This window comes from Juglans regia, chromosome 15 (genome assembly GCF_001411555.2).
Source record: "Juglans regia cultivar Chandler chromosome 15, Walnut 2.0, whole genome shotgun sequence".
In the NCBI taxonomy this organism is placed as follows: Eukaryota; Viridiplantae; Streptophyta; class Magnoliopsida; order Fagales; family Juglandaceae; genus Juglans; species Juglans regia.
In genome coordinates, this window is record NC_049915.1 from 14043417 (window position 1) to 14063181 (window position 19765).

Below are 19765 nucleotides of genomic sequence, written 5' to 3' on the forward strand. Positions count from 1 at the left end.
ATCGACCTATAGAACTAAGTGGTGATGAAATATCTCAGAATACGTAAAAAAAATTTACATGGTTACATAAACAAGGTCTTAATCTTTGAAGCATCATCAGCTGCCCATGCATACGTAATTTAAAATATATATTATTTGATCACTAAATATAATAAATTAAATATAAATGAAAGAACATAAATAGTTATATAAGAATTAAGAAGTTGAAACTACTCAAATTTTTTAATATTTCAAATAATATAATATTTATTTTCTACTTAAAATATTACCGAGTTTCTGGATATTCTAACATAATAATATATGACAAAGCTCATAAAATTCCTAACTAAATATGTCATAGATTGCAGTTTTCCTAATCATACACGCAGTACCGATTCATTTGCTTAGACGAAGTCTTGCATAAATCTCTCACATACTTCAAGCCTTAATAGCTAGGAGAATTTGCACGAGCATATTGACAGATTGGAGAGCTCTTGATCTGCTCATGTCTACCAACATTAGTATTCCTGCTTCGAAAATCATATGTGCTATGAGTTGCAGTTTTCCTGCTCATAAGCTGCATTAATGAGGCTCATATGGATGGATATGGTGTTATGCAACACATCAAAACTCATTTTAAGACATCCACAAGAACATCATGCTAGCTGTTTGTCTGTCTCTCTGACAAACATGGTAATTCTTGATTCAACTTTTACAAAAAATCAAGCTTTGGAATATATATGAGCATGGTGAAGTGTTTTTTTCCAGCCCATCCTACTGTTCTCCTACAAAGCATCCTCAAGAAGTGGAAAAACATGTTTCATTTTGATCTTTTGCCCATCCAGATGTTTTTTCTTACCTTGGCAATGGCACCACTCTGAGCTGAAGCAATATTATTAGCTTTTCTTGCCATGAATACCGTCTGATCTTCTTTTTCTTCGTTTATGGTTTGAGCTCTGATCTGCACCTTCGCCTTGTGTTTTTGTTTATCTGATTTCTTCTCTAAACGATGCCTGTTACCATTCTCTTCCTCCTCGTGCTTGAAAACAGCCAAGGAATGACTTGGGCCTGAAGAAGCATCAGAAGCCATTGAATCGTCACTATCATCATCTTGATTACCATCATCATCATCATCATCATCATCGTCACCATCATCGCCATCATGATCCTCATCATCATGAGTACCGTTATCACTATCATCATCATCATCACCATAAATGGGGGAGCCAATATACATTGTCCACCCAGATTCACTGCTGTGACATTCTTCTGTACCTCCAAACATTTGGGAAGACTCCATTGCTGGAAGCAAGCAAGAAGAAAGAAACTGAAGGATACTAACCAAAAATAAAACTGGGTACTAAATAATAAATGGCAAACTGGGGATCTGCTGTTTTAATTTAGATCCCTGAGAAACCACTGATGCTTTTCTGAGCCAAACAGATTTCACCACAAAGAACAGATATACCCATAATACATTATGAAAGCTGCTACATTGAAAGCACAGTCAGCTTTCTTTGACAAGATAAGTATTATATTAAAATAAAAGGTATTACAGACACTAGAAAGAGGGAAAACAAACAAATATACCAAACAAGTTAATATAGAGCAATAAAAGAAAAACAAAGTCCATTTAATACAGCCAGGATAATTCTCACCACACAACCATCTGGAAATCTAAATAACCATAAATTCTCTGATTTTCACTGAGTAGAAGACAGCTAGAAGCTGTCAATGAAAGTGAAATGGACCTTTACACAGAGCAAAAAGACAAAACTGGTGGGTTGTTTTCTATACCTTCAGGTTTTATATAGAAGATGAGAACGAACCTTAATAAGGGGGGCTTTAAATGCAAAGACAGATTGGCTCAGTCTACAAAACTAGAGAGAATAAAGGACCCATGTTTTCAAATAAGACACCAAGACCTCATTTACTACCTAATTAATTCAGCTTTCACATGAATCACATCTCTACTTAATTCGTAGTGAGAAAATGAGAGTAAGTAGGCCCTTTTAACTGTGATACAATACAGAGAACCCAACTGGAGTTTAGGCATCTGACATGACAAGTATCTGTCTGCTACAGCTTTTCTGTCGTCCAATTTTGCTGGTGACTGTTTCCTGAGGAAGCAGGGTCATGTCTTTTGTGCTGTTGGGGGGTAAGAACAAGGATTTTCTTCCTAAAATGTTTATTTGCTCTTACACACGAGGAGAAATTGGCTTAAAATTGTTTGGAATCCGGCTTTTTATGTTCACAATGGTTTAAGAGCTATCTGTGGAGAAAGATCTTCCTTCCTTCTGATGATCTCTTGTTTATTTTAATGTGTCCTATCTTATCTACATTTCCATACTTGACGTACTTAAGCTCAAGAATAAAGAAAATGATCCCTATGTTGACTGTTAGGCTAAGCCATAACACTTAAAAAATGATCCCTAATGCTTTCCTACCCTTTTGCTTTCATATCTTATTTCTTAATACAATGTAAGCTAGAATACAGAAGAGGATCGAGCCGAGGGGTTGCTTCCCTATCTTCCTTTTACACTCTCTTGCTATGGTGTCTTATTTATTAAGGAAAAAGATTTCTTAAATTTTGTCCAAATCAGGATTTCTATTATTTTTTAATGTTAAATACAGTTATAAATTATGTAAGTATTATATATTTTTTTTTAAAAAGAGTGAGATTCACTATTAAAAAAATTAATTTTTTATATAAATTTCATATTTTTTTATTTTTTTTAAAATAAGTACACAACGCTTATATAATATATATAGCGATAAATATCATTTCTCCTAAATTTATGATAATTTCAATTGCGCATGTGTGTGTTTACAAGGAGTAGTTCTGATGGGCGAAATGATAGCTTGATAGGACGGTATAACTTGCTAGGTCAATTGACTTCTCTATTAACTTGTGAAGTGACTTTTGACTCTTCAATTAATCAAACAAGGAAATCAGATCTTTCACATTAATTTACATTGTATATGGCCTAATTTGGATAGGGAAAAATAATCCAATATTTAAATTAGTGTGAACATGATCTTGTACATATATCTCTCAAAAGAGGTTGGGGGTGAGTAGTATAGCTAACTTGGCTGGTCTTCCAAAGTTTAGACATTATTAATGGAGTTTTTAGAGTTTGGACATGTTGTAAATAGTATTCTTTGATATAGTTAAAGGAAAATACTAGTTTGCCCTTGGGTTTGATTGTTAGTGTATTTTATTTTATTTTTTTATATGTTTAAAAAATTTATGACTAGTGAATTTGGGTGTTTTTAAAAAAAAAATGTTTAAAACTTGTATAAAATATGTTTGAAAAAAAGGTAAATTGCACTAGCGGGCACGACCAGTAGTAAGAGCTGGATGACATAGTAGCACTGCCCATAGTTAAATAGTTGTTTAGGGCTATTATTTTGCACTTGATATTAAATTATTAATCCTATGCGAGAATGGTATAAAAAAATAAAATTGAGAATCTTGATGGGGTACGGTGGCTTTCCTCATTGATGAGAGCAAGAACAAATTGAAGTGTAATTGTTTTAATTATATGGCTAGAAGTTTTTATCCATGCGCTGTCTAAACAGTTGTAGACATGTTTTTGGCTGTTCCCCACTTAGACAAACCCTTCCTACGACTTATTTTGGTATTGAACAGACATGGTGAGACCAATGTGTTGTTCTTGCTTCTTGTCTTGTATTTTCTTGTGGGGATCACTTCTTTTTGAATTTATTTATTTTTTATTTATACAGATAAGATGAGATGAAAGTTGAATAACAATAACGAGCTTCACGTGAGGATTCAAAGGCGTGTGATCTTGTAGTAGGTAAAAGGACAAGTATTTCAAAGCCGGTGACAATAGACTTATGTGATTCCTCCAATTTTTCACCTTGCACGCACGTGCTTTTGAAGTTTTTTTTTTGTTTTTTTCGTTTTTTTGCAAGATTCACGTGGGGATCATTAAGAAAGAAGCCAATGTGTAGTGGTCAAATGACATATGTTATGCCATTTATTATTTTGTATAGGAAACCTACAGTACTAGATCGATCATGGTAGCTTATGAAAATATTACAATCACACGTACCAAATCCTACGATATTATATAAATTATATAAAAATAATAATTAAAAAAAATAGATTTATAAACCCGATAATTGACGTACTAACAAGCAGATCATAAAATTTTCGTCACATAATCAGTTAACACAAAAATGTATTTATACACCGATTTGTAAGTAGTAAAATTCTTTTAAATTTTATTATTATTAGAGTTATGCTACGTCCAAATTGGTATGTAATCATGATGATAACGTTTTAAAAAAAAATTAGAATATTAATAATTTTTTTTTTATGGTACCTGAATCATGCGTGTGTTAGGTGCATCAATAAGATCAAGACTGTAAAATAGTATTATCCACTTATATTTGCTTAATAATAATAAAAAAAAAAAACAGTGCCGAATCAGCATACACGTAAAAACTATTGTCAAGACTTGAGTTCCTCAATTAGACTTTCTACCACACTAATTAAAGCTTTATAAAATAAGCTGCGATATTATATTGACAAACAAGACAAAGATAACACAAGTAACGTCAACATTACCAGCTTGCATTCCCTCTTTTATTCATAATATATTTTTATATTTATTCTGGTCAAGGATATAATTAGGTCAGGTAAAGTAGTATAGTACTGGTACCATAATGCATTGCTGAAATTCCCTTGTATAATTAGGTCAGGTAGAGTTCTTACCTAATCTCTAGCGCTTAAAATAAAGATAAGTAATGGTTATTTAGAGATGGATTGAAATAATTTATGAATAATAAAATAAAAATTAAATTATTTATTATATTTTGTGTAAAAATTTAAAAAAATTAAATTATTTTTTATATTTTATGTGAAAATTTAAAAAAATTATAATTATGAGATGAGTTACGAATACAAGCGAGGTCTAAGTCTACAACCACCGCTGTGAGTCCCACTCTCCCCATCCGGCTTGAGCTGGCGTGCCTACGTGGCAATATTTTAATATTTAAAAAGTAAAAAAAAAACGAAATGAAAAAGTAAGATCTGTCCAAAATGAAAAGCAATATTCCCGCGTTTTCCATTTTGGATGAAATCGCGTTTAACATCATTAACGAAACTTCTTTTCCTCCATTTTTTTAGGTGGTTAGCCATTGCAGCTAAATTACCAGGACGAACTGACAACGAAATAAAAAATGTCTGGCACACCCAGTTGAAGAAAAGACTGAAACAAAACTAGACAAACCCAGAAACCATCCTGCAATCTACGAATTGTGATTCCAATGCCCAAGCCAATCTCAATCCTCCAACTTTAATCTTGCTTCCCATCAAGGGTAATTTGAGAGTCCAGCATACACATCAACGTCACCGGCGCAACCATCTTCTAGTGATTTTTCATCGGCCATGGATGCCTCAGTTACGTTAACCATGGAACCAAATTACAATTACATGATGAGCCATATTAAGGTTGAAGACATGGACTTGTTGAAAACTTTTCCTGAGATAGCGGTCACCGATGAATCACAAGCTCAGTATCCCTTCAATTCAATCGAACAAGTGGAACCAGGCTATCCTTATGGCTCAATTATATTGACGATGGCAAAAAGCTTCGTTCTGAAGGTTTCATCCAAAATGGAAAACGCGGGATTGCTTTTTGTTTTGGACAGATCTTCCTTTTTCCTTTTTTTTTTTTCAATATTAAAATATTACCACGTGGGCACGCCAGCTCAAGCGAGACTCACAGCGGAGGTTGTAAAATTATCCTTAAAATAAACTATAGATGAGTAATATTAAATACAATCTTAGAATGCGTAAATTTTGTACATTTAAAAAAAGAAAAAAATTGATTATTAAAAAAATAATTTTTTTATGTGAATTCTAAACTTATCCATTTTTTTTAAAAAAAATACGCGAAACTTACATATTTTAAAATTGTAAATATCATTTCTCCTAAAAGATAATAGGAATTTATCGCTATAAATATAAAGTTTTGAAAAAATAAAACACGAATAGATTTGGATTGTTCTATTAAGAATGTTTGGGCTCCTATTTATTTGGAGTCTTGGATTGCACTTTCTATCCTTTTTAAGGGCACCAAATAAATAAGGAGTTCGGCGTAAAGTAGTTCGTTCAATTTGACCGATAGGTTAAATATGTATTTTTACATTTTTTAATTTTTTTAACATATTTAAATATTTTTAAAAATAAAAAAATATACCAATACACTAAAAATTACTTTCTTAATCATTAAATAAAAAATTAAAAAAGAAATTAAATACAAAAACAATTAAATTGAGGCGACAAACTAGCATTTTTCAATAAATAAGACCCACTAGAATCTTTTATCTCCCCCATCCAATATTGCCACGTCCTCCTTCCGCCTTTTACATTTTTACCCCTCAACGTTTGCCTCCATAGTTCATGGCATCTCTATTGCTCTATGTTTTCTCTTTTACAGGGCAATTTTTTAGGGACTATACCCTAGTAGTTAAGAGGATTGAACCCCCAACCTTGGACCCCATGGCCTCTAACGACCAATGGTGTTGCCATTCAGCCCAAGGGCCATTGGCCTATTCTTCTTGCTCTCTTCTCCTTTTTTTTTTTTTTTTAAGAGAGAAAGAAAAAGGAGAAAAACACAGCACCAATGGTTAATGGTAGCAAGGGAAGGGAAGAGGCCGGAGGGTATGGTGACAACGGTCTATTCCTACCCTAGCTATGAACATACAAGAAACTCCAAAAGGAGGCCAATGAATTGGAGAAAAATCAAGTAGACTAATACGTACTACTGTTAAGGGTTGGAAAAAAGTAAGATCTACTATTAAAAAATGAGATTTTTATTTTTATTTTACGTAAATCTCATATTTGTTCGCAGTTTTTAAAGAATGTGTGCGAGATTTATACATCTTAAGACTGTGCAAGTCATTTTCCTATACATAAACTTTGTTATAATGGTCATGGCTATCATTACTGATCAAATATTCGAGATTATGAGGCCCTAAGGGCAGGTTTGGGGGGTGAGATGAGAATTTTGTGTTTTATTTTAGTGTTTAAAATATTATGTTTTAGTATTATTATTATATTGGGATTTGAAAAAGTTGAATTGTTTATTATATTTTGTATGAAGATTTGAAAAATGTGTAATGATGAGATGAGAATTTTGTATCTCATTCCACCCCCCAAACCTGCCCTAAATCTTACAAAGTGTGAAATCACTACTTGTACTGAAAGCTTAAGCTGATGAAAAAATGTAGATTAAATTATTTATATTATATTCTTAACATTTCCCCTTACATATGGGTCAGACTCCCTCTCAATGAGTGACACAACATGTGGAATATTTAATTAAATAAGAAGAGTGTAAAGTTAGGGTTCAAATGGTTGTGTCACTCGCTATCCGATAATGTCTTGTGGTGGCAGCTATGTACGTGCAAGGAGGGGCTGGGTTGTGGCTTAGTGGTCACTGTTGTGACCTTAAAATAGGGGTTGTTTGGTGGCTAGGCAATGAGCCATGTGTGGAGGGTGGGTGCTTCGTGGTGAAGGACGATGGTGTTGGGCTATCCCATGGCTACCAATTGGTGCTTGGCCGTGAGATGAGAGAATTTGAGGATGGGGGAGGTGGCTGGGCTCACGGCAGGAGGGGGTGAGATTCGGGGAGGAGGAGAACTGGGTGTGTCGTGGCATGGGGGTGTAACGAGGCTTGGCTGACCTAGGTTTCTCATGCGATGGTTCGTGGCGGTGGTAAACAGTAGGGAGAGGCGAAACTGAGAGAAACATAGGAAGTTTCATTGGGGCTAGGGCATTGGCTACTGGGCTGTGAAAGGGGAGAGGGGTGGTCGTGGTGGTCAGGTATGGTGGTTCCCTGTGGTGTGGCTTTGTTGCTACCATTCACAACAGTGGCAGTGGCAGCGGCTTGCATAGTGGAGGGCGAGCGAGATCGAGAGGGACAGAGAGCTATGGGGGCTGAGGGAGAGGCTGAGGGAGGAGGGGTTGGTTGGCCGACGAGGCTTGACGGCGTGCTCGTGGGGCTGCTCATGATGGCGGCGCACGACGTTATTGGGTAGAGACGAGGGATTATGGGCTGGGTTTTGGTTTGAGGGGAGGCTACGGCTTGGAAAAGGGAGAGAGAGCATCGGACGTGGAGGGTCATTATGTTAGGGACCCCGGTCTTGTCCCTAACTCTAAGGACCACAAGCTCACCTTGGTATGAATGATGATCGAGTGACCTTGCCAACTTACTTGGTCTTCAACAAAGGGATGGTGTTTGGGTGATGGAATGATAGAGATGATGATAAACTTGGGTAGACTAAGTGTTTAGGGAAGACAAATCAATGTAGGCGGCTAGAGACTTGTTCTTGAGTGAGGCGCCAAGATGATGGGCCTAGGGTTACGGGTTGGAGGCAACTAGGGTTGCCGTGGACTATGGGAATGAACTAGGGTTGACGTGGTCTTTGAAGATTGGCTTAGGATTATGGGTGTTTGATGCAATGTTGATGGCTTGAGGGTTGCCCTTAATGTTGGGGCCTCTTGGATGATGATTAAGGTTAGTATGATGAAGTATAGCTAGGGTTTTGTATGATGGCTAAGGGTGATTTCGAGATTGGGAAGAGATGAACTAGGATTGGAGTCTTGGATGAGATGCTAGGGTTTGGAAAGTGTTTGAATGAGTTTAGGGTTGCTCCTTGACTTTAGGGATTAGGAGATGGAAGATTTGAATATGGAAAGATAGGATTGGGATCTTTGGATGACTTGAGTGATTGTAGTGAATGATAGATTTGAGGGATTGGATATAGTAGAAGAGATGAAGTTTGAATGAGTCAATGGTTGCTCCTTGACTTTAGGGATTGGCTAGGATAAATTAAGGAATATAGGATTTGGATTTGAATATGGTAAGAGGATGGAGTATTTGGTTGACTAGGTCTATGGAAGGAATTGAAAGATTTAAAGAATTGGATGAGTGATTGGAGGGATTGTTCCTAGAATCAAGGGATTGGCATGGGATGAGTCAACTTTCCTTGAATTAAGGAAGTTGCCAAAGAGGTCTCTTGATGGACAGTTAGGGTTTGTGTGAGTGGATGGAGGCAAGACTCCTAAAAGGAATGAATTACCTACCTTCTAAAGATTTGAGGTGGACGGCTAGGGTTTTATGGATGGAAGACATTGGTGTGGCCGAATATGTAAGTGGAGTATATGGATTAGGGTTTTATGGATATGAAAAGATTTATGGGCAAGCCACTTATGGTAAGTATGACTCACGACTAGGGCAAGTTGGATGATGAGAAGTGGCAATTTCGGCTAGGTCAATGAATATGATCGATTAAGGGTAATTATAGGATGTGGCCAATTATGGAAGGTAGGGCAACACTAGGGTTGGTCGAGTAGTGTATATGGAAAATATGACTAGGGTTTTATGGAGGGGCGGCAAGGTAATTTATGGTAAGTGGACTAGGGCAAACACTATATTGGGTAAGACTTAGTGTTTGGGTGGATCAAATGAATGCAAGGAAATATATGGATGAACAATATAGATAAACACGTATGAACATTCAAGAACACAATGATGAACAACTTCACCACCAAGTCAAGAATGCACAAAGATGAATGGACTCAACAAAAGAATATGAAGACTCTTTTTGGTTTATATTAATATTTAGATATGTAAGAAAATGTAGATGAACAAGATGAAAAATAAGAACAATGAAGATAATGGATAAACAAGATAACACTTCAACTATTGATTCACTGATAGCACAATAGTTGAAATAAATCTCATAGATTGATAAACTTGAAAATAACAAAGATAACACAACTTGGATTCATGAATTGCACCAAGTTGCAAGAATAAGATAAGTTGAATCACATATATTCACGAATTGTAAGGTGATAATTCTCTACTAGGGATTCACAAATTGCACCCAAGTAGCCCAAGTGCCTAGCACCGAAAAAGTGATCTTAAGAACAAGTCTACCCACTTAGGGAATTTGCCAAAGGTTCAAAAGATGTAAACTAAATGTCTAAGGGTCCTATTTATAGAGAATACAAAGTGGAAACCCTAATAGGTCCATTGATAAATAAAAATAAATAAATCAATAAACAAATGGTAATGGTGTGGAACCCATGGGGGCCCACGACATTGGCCCTTGGCGGCCTTGGCTAGCCCATGCATGCCTAGGACCATGTCCTAGAGCGATTTTTGATGGGGTCCTGACACATTAGCGTGAGGCGATGGTGGAATGGTGTCAGCGGCACGGTGGAGGCCAGGGAGAAGAGAGAGTCACAGGGAGGGGGTTACAGCATGGAGTAAGGGAGAAAGAGAGAAGCGAGGAAAAGAGGGAGGGCATCTAGGGTTTTAATCCTAGCCTTATATCTAGGGTTCCCTAACCTAGATCCAATGGTGGATATTAAATATAAAGAAATAAACTAACTACATAGTAGGAAGATGAAATAGAAATGAAATGAGACTATATAAAAATCAAACTTTATTTTATTAATCCCAAAATAATATCTTGCATCATAAAATAAAATGATGAACTTTTATAAATATTTCTTAAGAGAAATAAAAGTATCTAATTCAAACCCAATCAACCTAACACTTCATACAACACGTCCAACTACACAACTACATCCCAACACTTCACAAGTAGAAACACATCACAAACTCAACATTTTCAATCCACAACCACATCACATTCACAACACCATTTCAATTGCAACTTCACAACATAATAAATGATCGGGGGAAAATATATAAATTATACCATAATTTCCAGGCTTGAATTGTTGCGTCGCTCGTTGTTCGGTAAGGTCTCGTGGTGGAGGCTACGTACCACCAAGGAGGGGCTGGGTCGTGGCCTAGTGGTCATTGCCGTGACCTTAAAATAATGGTTATTTGTGGCTGGGCAGTGAGCCATGTGTGGAGAGTGGGTGCTTTGTGGTGAAGTACGGTAGTGCTTGGTTGTCCCATGGTTGCCAATTGGTGGTTGGCCGTGAGATGAGGGAACGTGAGAGACAGGGAGGCGGTTGGGCTCACGACAGGAGGGGGTGAGATTTGGGGAGGAGGAGAGCTGGGTGTGTCATGGGGGTGCGATGAGGCTTGGTTGAGCTGGGTTTCTCGTGTGATGGTTCGTGGCAGCATTCGACGCTAGGGAGGGGCGGAACCGAGAGAAAGAGAGGGAGTGTTGTTGGGGCTAGGGCGCTGGCTACTTGGCCATGAAAGGGGAGAGTGGTGGTCGCGATGGTGGGGGTATGGTGGCTTCCCATCGTACAACTCCATTGTTGCCATTCATGGTGGTGGCAGCGGCCTGAGTATTAGAGGGCGAGAGAGAGAGAGAGAGAGAGAGAGAGAGAGAGAGAGAGCTAGCTACGGGGGCTGAGGGAGGAGGGGTTGGTTGGCCGATAAGGCTTGACGGCATGCCCATGGGGCTATTCATGGCAGCGGCGCGCGGTGTTGTTGGGTGGAGAAGAGGGATTACGGGCTGGATTTCGACTTGAGGGGACGCGACAGTGTGGGGGAAAGGGGAGAGGGAGGATCGAAGGTAGAGGGTCACTAGCATGAGGCGAAGTTGGAGGTGGTGATGGCATCGTGTGGTGGTGCGGTGGAGGCGAGGGAGAAGAGAGAGTCATGGAGAGGGGCTTACGACATGGTGTAGGGGAGAGAGAGAGAGAGAGAGAAGAGAGGAAAAGAGGGAGGGGATCTAGGATTTAAATCCTAGCCCTACATTTAGGAGCCCTTAACCTAGTTTTAATGGTGGATATTAAATACAAAGAAATAAACTAACTAAATAATAAGAAGATAAAATAGAAATGAAATGAGACTAAATTAAAATCAAACTTGGTTTTATTCATCTCAAAATAATATTTTGCATCATAAAATAAAATAATGAGCTTTTATATATTTCATAAGAGAAATAAAAGCATCTAAATAAATAAAGTTTTCAATATAAAATAAAATAATGAACATTAAATAATATTCTTAAAGAAATGAAATCATTTAAATAAAATGATTTGCTAAAACTATATTATTTTTGGGACTCCAAAAATATGAAAAGGCATACTTTAAAAACTAGGCTTGGTTCAATAATACTAAAAATACCCCATTTAAAATAATTCTGAATATTTAAAATATTTCAAAGAATTTAAAACACTGGGTACCATTTAAATACACAAATTCAAGATTTAAAATGTAAAGACGAGACTCATGACAAATAGAGAGAAAAAAGAGCAGTTTGTCACATGACATGACATGTGACATATAAGTATATACTAGAAATAAATAATTGCATGGCATAACATAACATTTATGGTAAGTATAATAAACTTGAATGACGGTTTCTTACAATCACACATGCAAATATCATGAAAGTAAGTTAGAGGCTAACTTATAGTGATTGTAGCGTGATGTAATTTAAAGGTTAAAAACTCTGCACTAACATTGATAGCGGTTTTTTCAGTCAAAACCCTGGGCAAACAGTGGGGAATAACACATAGTTTTCAACCAAGGAAACTTTCATGTGAAGGGTGGTGGTGAGGTGGCTGATAGCCCTTCCATCAGCCAATGTTTGAGATGACAAAGGTAGCCAGAGGACACTAATTGCAATGGAGAAACTTCTCTAAAAAGCCTTGCATATGTGGAGCTTTTTGGTGGACCTTAGTGGGCCTAAACCAGTTGGGTCTCAATTAGGGTTTCAAGAGGGTTTGGTTTACGGTTTTGGTTTCTAACAAGCCAAAATCTAATTCTTCTTGACCCAATGAAATTACTAAGGTATAAAGAAATGCATGATGGTGTAATAACATGAGTTGTAGTGGTTAATAGCATGTGTAAGTGATTTAATCAAGTGATTAAACACTAAACTAAAAACAACCAACATTTTAGGGTTTGGAAAACCATTTAGTCAACTTCCACAATTTTTTTTGGTTTTCAATTAGATCTCAAATATTTCGAATTTCACTAGGGTTGAAACCCTCTTTGGTTTTACAAAAAAAAAAAAAAAAAAAGAATGGTTTGATGAAATACTGATTGGCTTAGATGACATGATCACAATGCTTGAGTTTTCCTTCCTTTCCTTCATATTTACATCTCATGGTTTCTCTTAGTGCCAAGTGTCCTAAACTATTCATCAAGTGTGGCTAAGATCTTGTCAAGTGTCTAAATGAAACTTCTCTAGACTACTTTGGACAATCCATACTATGATATGAAAACGACTAGACTGCGTGCCACATGGGTTTATCACATATGCTACTATTCATTCTGAAAAATTTGAAAATAAACATTGCACTATAAAATCCTAACTATTCATACGAACCTCAAAGTACAATTCATTTCATAAATGTCAACTCCAAAATGGCTCGATTAAATCGAAACGCGTTTTCGATCAACTATTATTCAGAAAGTGAAAATAGTTTTATTGTGCCGTAAAATTCTAAATATTCATATGAAATTAATGGTCAAAATGTTTCTCAATGTCACACTCCTAAGTTCTTAAATTAAATAAAATCGAGTTTCTAACACCAAAGTGGTTAAGAAATTGAGTATACTGACAAATTAGAACTTATGCGATTGCTCGATTCGTGAGAATTTTTTAGGATTTTCATGACGCTCCTAAAGTCTAAAGAAATTCATCCACTGAATTTCTAGGGGGTCATTACAAAATTCTGGATTTTACGACATCTCTAAAGTCTAAAGAATTCATCTATTGAGTTTCTTTCTGGACGTTACATTAGGCTTCCATTTTTGTGTTTTCGGGCACCATTTTATTTTTAATACATTTTTTTAATAAGCCACATGGCACGTCAGAAGGCAAAGTGAGTGGTATGCATAGTAGTATTACTCTTACAAAAATAAGATAAGAATCTAGTTTTTCCAATTTTAAGGTTGTGAGTTAGTTATATTAACTACTCTTAGCCATTTAATAATCTTGATTGTAACTCAAGTCGCATGCTTTGGAGATGGGAAGAAATCTAAATCGTCTGCTAAACCAGGCCAGTGCACGTGACGTGTTTTATGTTGGATTTACTCCTCATGACTCAGCATGCAAGACTGAATCTTCAGCACATAAAGATCTTCCACAACAGAAACCTGATATATAGCAGTATTCAAATTCAAATGTTATGGGTAGATAACACGAGTTCAAATGTAAATAGATTTAAATTATAAATAACAAAATTAGTAACCTCTATATATAGTGAATTACATTACTCTATTTTGGCACTGAGAACCAAAACAATTCCATACACTTTGTGTTATCTTTCATGGTATCAGTTACACTCTAGGCTCACCACGCTTCTCCTTTCGATCCTTATGGCATCTTCCTTTTTCGTTCCCTTCACTTTTCGTAATGTTGTTCAACTTGGTACTATCAAGCTTGATGGTTCCAACTGTCTTAGTTGGATCTCTCTTTACTGTTCCAGCCCTTTGCACTTATATGGGTCTCGTTGATGGCTTCGGACTGTGCCCTCCAAGCATATGTCTCCTGACTTTGCTTCAGGTTCTTATCTCAATCATGTTTATTCCCTTTGGGTTAAGAAGGATCAATTCATCTTGAGTTGGCTTAATACCCCTCTCTTTGGATCTGTAGTACCTATCATATACAGTCTCCATACTTCTCGTGAAGTTTGGCATTATCTTGAGCTCAATTTTGCATCTCATTCTCCCTCTAGGATTACTCAACTTAAACGCCAACTGCAAACTCTCATCAAGGGTCAAAGGCCTACACTGACTTTATCACTTTTGCCAAATCTTTGGTGTCCCAACTTTCTACTTCAGGTCGCCCTGTTGCTGATGATGACCTTCTCTCGTACATCATTGGTGGGCTAACTCCAGTCTTCAACCCCTTGATTACCTCTTACTTCTTTGCTACTCATGATTCGACACTATCTCTTGCTAATTTTGCTATTGAGTTATTGTCCTTTGAATTTTTGCTAGGCAACCAACACCAACCGATTGCACCTAGACCTAATGTTGCTTATTTTTTGAGCAAATATTCTCAACCCTCTCACAAAAGTCAAAAGCCTTTGTATGGTAAAGAAGCTCATAACAACCAGTCTTCCTCTCAGTAAGTTTTTCCTTCCACTCCATGGGTGTCTCGTAGCTTCTCTCAACAGTCTACCACACCTCGCTCTCCTTGCCAAATTTTTGGAAATACTAGTCATTGTGCTCTTGACTGCTACCATCTGATGGACTATGCACATCAAGGTTTTCATCCCTCTTCTCAGCTGGCTCTAATGGTTTCTCAGTCCAACTCTCTCTAATAATGATGCTAGTTTGTCGACAGTGGAGCTAATGCTCATCTCACTCCTACCTTGAAAATCTCAATGTTCATGAACCATATACTGGCAATGAAAATATTGATATATGCAATGGTACAAGTTTGGATATACACAACATTGGTTCTCTTACTTTACAAACTTATTTTACACCTTTCAAACTTTCTCTTGTTCTTTACTGACCCAATGCCTATGCCAACCTTCTTTCCATAAAAAAGTTTTGTAAAGATAATTCATGTTTCTTTATCTTAACTGATTCTTTGTTTTGTATCAAGGACAAGCACATGGATCACACTCTATTTCATGGAAGGAGTGAAGGTGGTCTCTATCCTATCTATCCTAAGAAAGTCCCTAAATCTCGACTTCTTACTGTTTTATTAGGTGTCAAGGCTTTTGTTGATGTATGGCACTCCCGTCTTGGTCATGCCTCTTTTTCTACAGTTTCAAGTCTTGTGTCCAGCCACAATCTCCCTTTTTGGGCTCTACTCATCATTTTATTGCTAGTTCTTCATGTCAACTTGACAAAAGTAAAAAAACTTCATTTCCAGCTATCTACACATGTCTCCATTGCTCCACTTCAGCTCATTCACACTAATGTTTGGTGCTCTCTAGTTGTATATCTCAATGATTTTCGCTATTATATACTTTTGGTAGATGATTTCTCTTGTTATACCTGGATGTACCATCTGTTTAATAAATCATATGTCTTTCTATTTTTTGACAAGTTTAAGACTTTAGTGGAAAATTAATTATCCTCCTCTACTAAACAATTACAATATGATGGTGGTGGAGAATATATCTCCAAACAATTTAGTCATTTTCTAGAGCTTCATGGTATTTTTCATAGCATTATGTCCTTATACTGCCCAACAAAATGGGCCCATTGAACGAAAGTGTCGCCACATTGTGGAAATAGGTCTCTCCATGCTTACTCATTCTCATTTACCACAGTCTTTTTGGGTTGAATTAACAAACTTCCTACTCCAATTCTACGTAAATCAAATCCTCACTATGAGCTCTTACATAAACAACCAGATTTTTCCTCTTTTCGAACCTTTGGTTGTCTATGCTTTCCTCTGTTGCATCCCTATAATTCTCACAAATTAATGTACCGTAGCAAGTGCTGCATTTTTCTCGATTATGGCTATCATCATAAAGGCTACCGTTGCCTTGATCCCATCTCTAACAAGCTCCTTGTCACTTGGCATGTTGTGTTTGGTGAAACTATATTTCTAGGTACTTCCATGTCTCAGAGTATCACCTCATCTTCTCCTGCACATGCAACTCATACGCCTATCCTTCTCCCTGTTGTTGCTATTCCCATTAAGGTTCCCACTGCTCTGTCCAGCTCAAGTATGTCTTCACCTCTTGAGCATTTAAATTCTGATTTTCCTTACCAATCTCCACCCTCTCTCCCTGCAGCTTCCCTTAGCTATATTCCATCTTCTTTATCTGACCTCCTTCCTCCTCTTGTCTCACCACCTACTCAGCTTCATTGTCATCCAATTGTAACTCGATATCATATGGGTTCTCTCTATCCTAAACCTTTTCCAGATTACCAACTATTGTATTCTACCAAGCATCCACTTCATGCTCTTAGCAGTGTCATTCAACCTGCTGAACCTACTTGCTATTCCCAAGCTTCCACTTCCTCTAAATGGCGAGTTGCTATGGGTAAAGATTTTGATGCTCTCATCTCCAATTGAACCTGGACATTATGTCCTAAATCTATTGGCCACAAAATTTTACGTAATAAATGGGTCTACAAGATTAAATGTAAGTCAGATGGTTCCATTGAGCACTTCAAGGCAAGACTGGTTGCCAAAGGTTATGATCAACAATTGAGTACTATGTGTGTTGTCTACACAAGGCCCTTTATGGCTTGAATTAGGCACCACGTGCATGGTATTATGGACTTTCTTAGTTCTTATGGAACTCGATTTCTCTACATCTGCACTAGACTCATCGTTATATATATTATCCCAACATCATGTTATAATTTATGTTCTTGTATGCGTGTGTTAACGTCGTGTTTCGCACACCTTTAAGACAAGCTCCAACAACTCAGGTCTATTGCAACAAGCCCTACACAAAGGAGAATATAATGCTGCTTGGAGAGGCCAGTCTCAAGGTCAGGGAATCTCCAATGCCAAAGTCAGTAAATGTACTTGAAGTTTAGTTAATAAGCAAGAAAGTCCAGGGATCATAAAGAGTTTCCTCATACTTGGGATATCATGCTTGCTACTATACAGTCTGGGTTCTTTGTACTGTTCATTTTGTCAGAACCTTTAAATGCAGCATGGCTCTACAACAGCCCCACTAATGTGGCGTGGCTTTGGGACAACGTCATTAATGTGGCATGCTATCTTAATGCGATGTGGTTCTCCAACCTTCTCCTTTCACTCTACCTTTCTCCTGGTTCATTCATGCTCCCTTTTGTCAGTAAATAGTATTATAAGAACAAGAAGTAACTATAATTACCAAGTCAAATCTTCCACTACTACATTGCCCGTGTTCAATTTGCATCATTCATGCCTCTCAGAAAAGGAAAATTGATGTGTTGGCGACCTTTGTAACTGGAAGAAAATCAAACAATCACTACAAAAACAAGATAACGTTCTTACACATACATGTATACACACACATATGTTCACAGAGATATAGAAATGATGCAAAAATATTTTGTTTTTTGAGTTACTCAACCAGTAACTAAAGCATATCAATGAATAGGCTATACGAAAATACCTTGACCACTATTAATATAACATCAATATCACAATCTTTAGGAAGTTGGAAGGATACACTAATTTCTCTTGCAAGACGGGTTGGTGCAAGTGATTTGAGATGCAAGTGAAGTTAATGATGCTATATATGAAGATCTATGAAACTAAATTAAACAATAAATTGTATGCTATTCAAATTACTCAATCAATTTGTTATCACAAAAGTTAACATGCATTTGAAATAAAAATTGTCAGTGCATGGAAATTAAGAAGGTCGTGTAAGATGCACAATCATGATAAAAAATCCCTATGTCTATAAGGAAAAAACTAGTGGAAGACTTTTGTAACTAGTTTGGCTACCACATTTGGTGTTATAGTATTAATGGAAAAATCGTAATCTGCAATAGTATAGGATATTGGGACAACTACGAGTACACCATATGTTGTCATGTGTCTTGTTTGTCCATTAACTGATATTTATTTTAACTTTGACATTGATTACTATTTCAAATAAAAGATTAGACACTACAAGAAAATGGGTCATTTTCAGCGTTTTTAATATCGCCGCAACTAAAATCGCCGCAAATAATATTTGCCGCGATTTCCATGCCGTTGCAGAATTCTAGCTAGAATTTGTAATCTGAAATTCACTGTTTGATTTTGCGGCGACTTTTTACTTATTGTGGCGATTTTTGTCGTCGCAATAGGTAATTTTAACTTTTGGCAGCATTTGTTGTTCGTCGAATAGGATAATCAACGCAGTAGATACTTTTTGCGGCGTAGATTATCGTCGTAAAAATTCACATTGTCACCGTAAAATAGATGTCGACTTGATTGTGGCCAATTATTAGTTATTTGCGGCGACAGGGAAGCACCGGAAATATTGTGCCTTTAATGTATCCCTGCAGACGCCTTATTTTTCCCACCCTTCCCAATACTTCCCCCCATTTCTCTCACTCTCTCTGCTGTTCTCGACTGCGATTGTCGAAAATCATATATCTAGATATAGTTAGCATGGGTTATGAAAATCATATATATCCATTTATTATCATGTTGCAATAATAGTCCTGTTCCACCAACATTAAACTTGTCCTGTAATCAAGTGAAGAAAACAAGGAACTTACGACAACCATTTCTCTAAGTACTTGGATTAGCCGACTGTGGTCAGGGTCTTTTTTAATGCATAAACCCTGATCCTGTACTGAATTTGAAACATAGAGTTGTATCCCCCACCCAGTGACGTTATTCAATTCATTACTGGAGTTTTGAGAGTTGTTCTCATTATATATCGATTTTATCAATTAGAACACTAAGTGATCGATCGATTCTGATAACGGTAGCCGATTAACGGTCTTATATCAATAAATACAAACGAACGTAATAGATGTGAATTTAGTTCTATTAGTAGTAAATAATATATAGTTAATTGACTGTCAACAATCAGCTCTTGTATTCTGTATAGACCTTATGTCCATAATTGTAAAGAATGTGTTAAACTCAAGTATTAATGGTTAAATCATGCACTGGATGTTTGGATTGATTTATTTCTTGACAACTGTTTGAATTTCTAGTGCTAATCATGGTACGTTAATCTACCACACTATTGCATATTATTTGAAAGAAAATGTGATACGGGAGTTTCCCGCCACAGTTATTTCTTTCCATTTACTGTTTTTATTAATAAGGAAACTAAGGCATTGACTTGCCTTATTTTGTTTTGAAATCAATTAGTTAATTTTGTTAAGTTAGCGTCGTTGCGTGCGTCGTTTACATACGTAAGTTAGTGTCC

General features: G+C 36.7%; 1 protein-coding gene across 1 annotated transcript; it reads right to left on the minus strand.

Moving 5' to 3' along the window:
- Positions 1–424: 424 nt before the first annotated feature.
- On the minus strand, positions 425–1279 carry LOC108986684 (rRNA biogenesis protein rrp36-like). Its single transcript, XM_035685801.1, has 2 exons — positions 839–1279; positions 425–556 (listed from the first exon to the last, which is right to left on the minus strand). The coding sequence occupies exons 1-2, from the start codon at positions 1277–1279 to the stop codon at positions 425–427; spliced, it is 573 nt and encodes a 190-aa protein (XP_035541694.1).
- Between the last annotated feature and the right edge of the window lie 18486 nt (positions 1280–19765).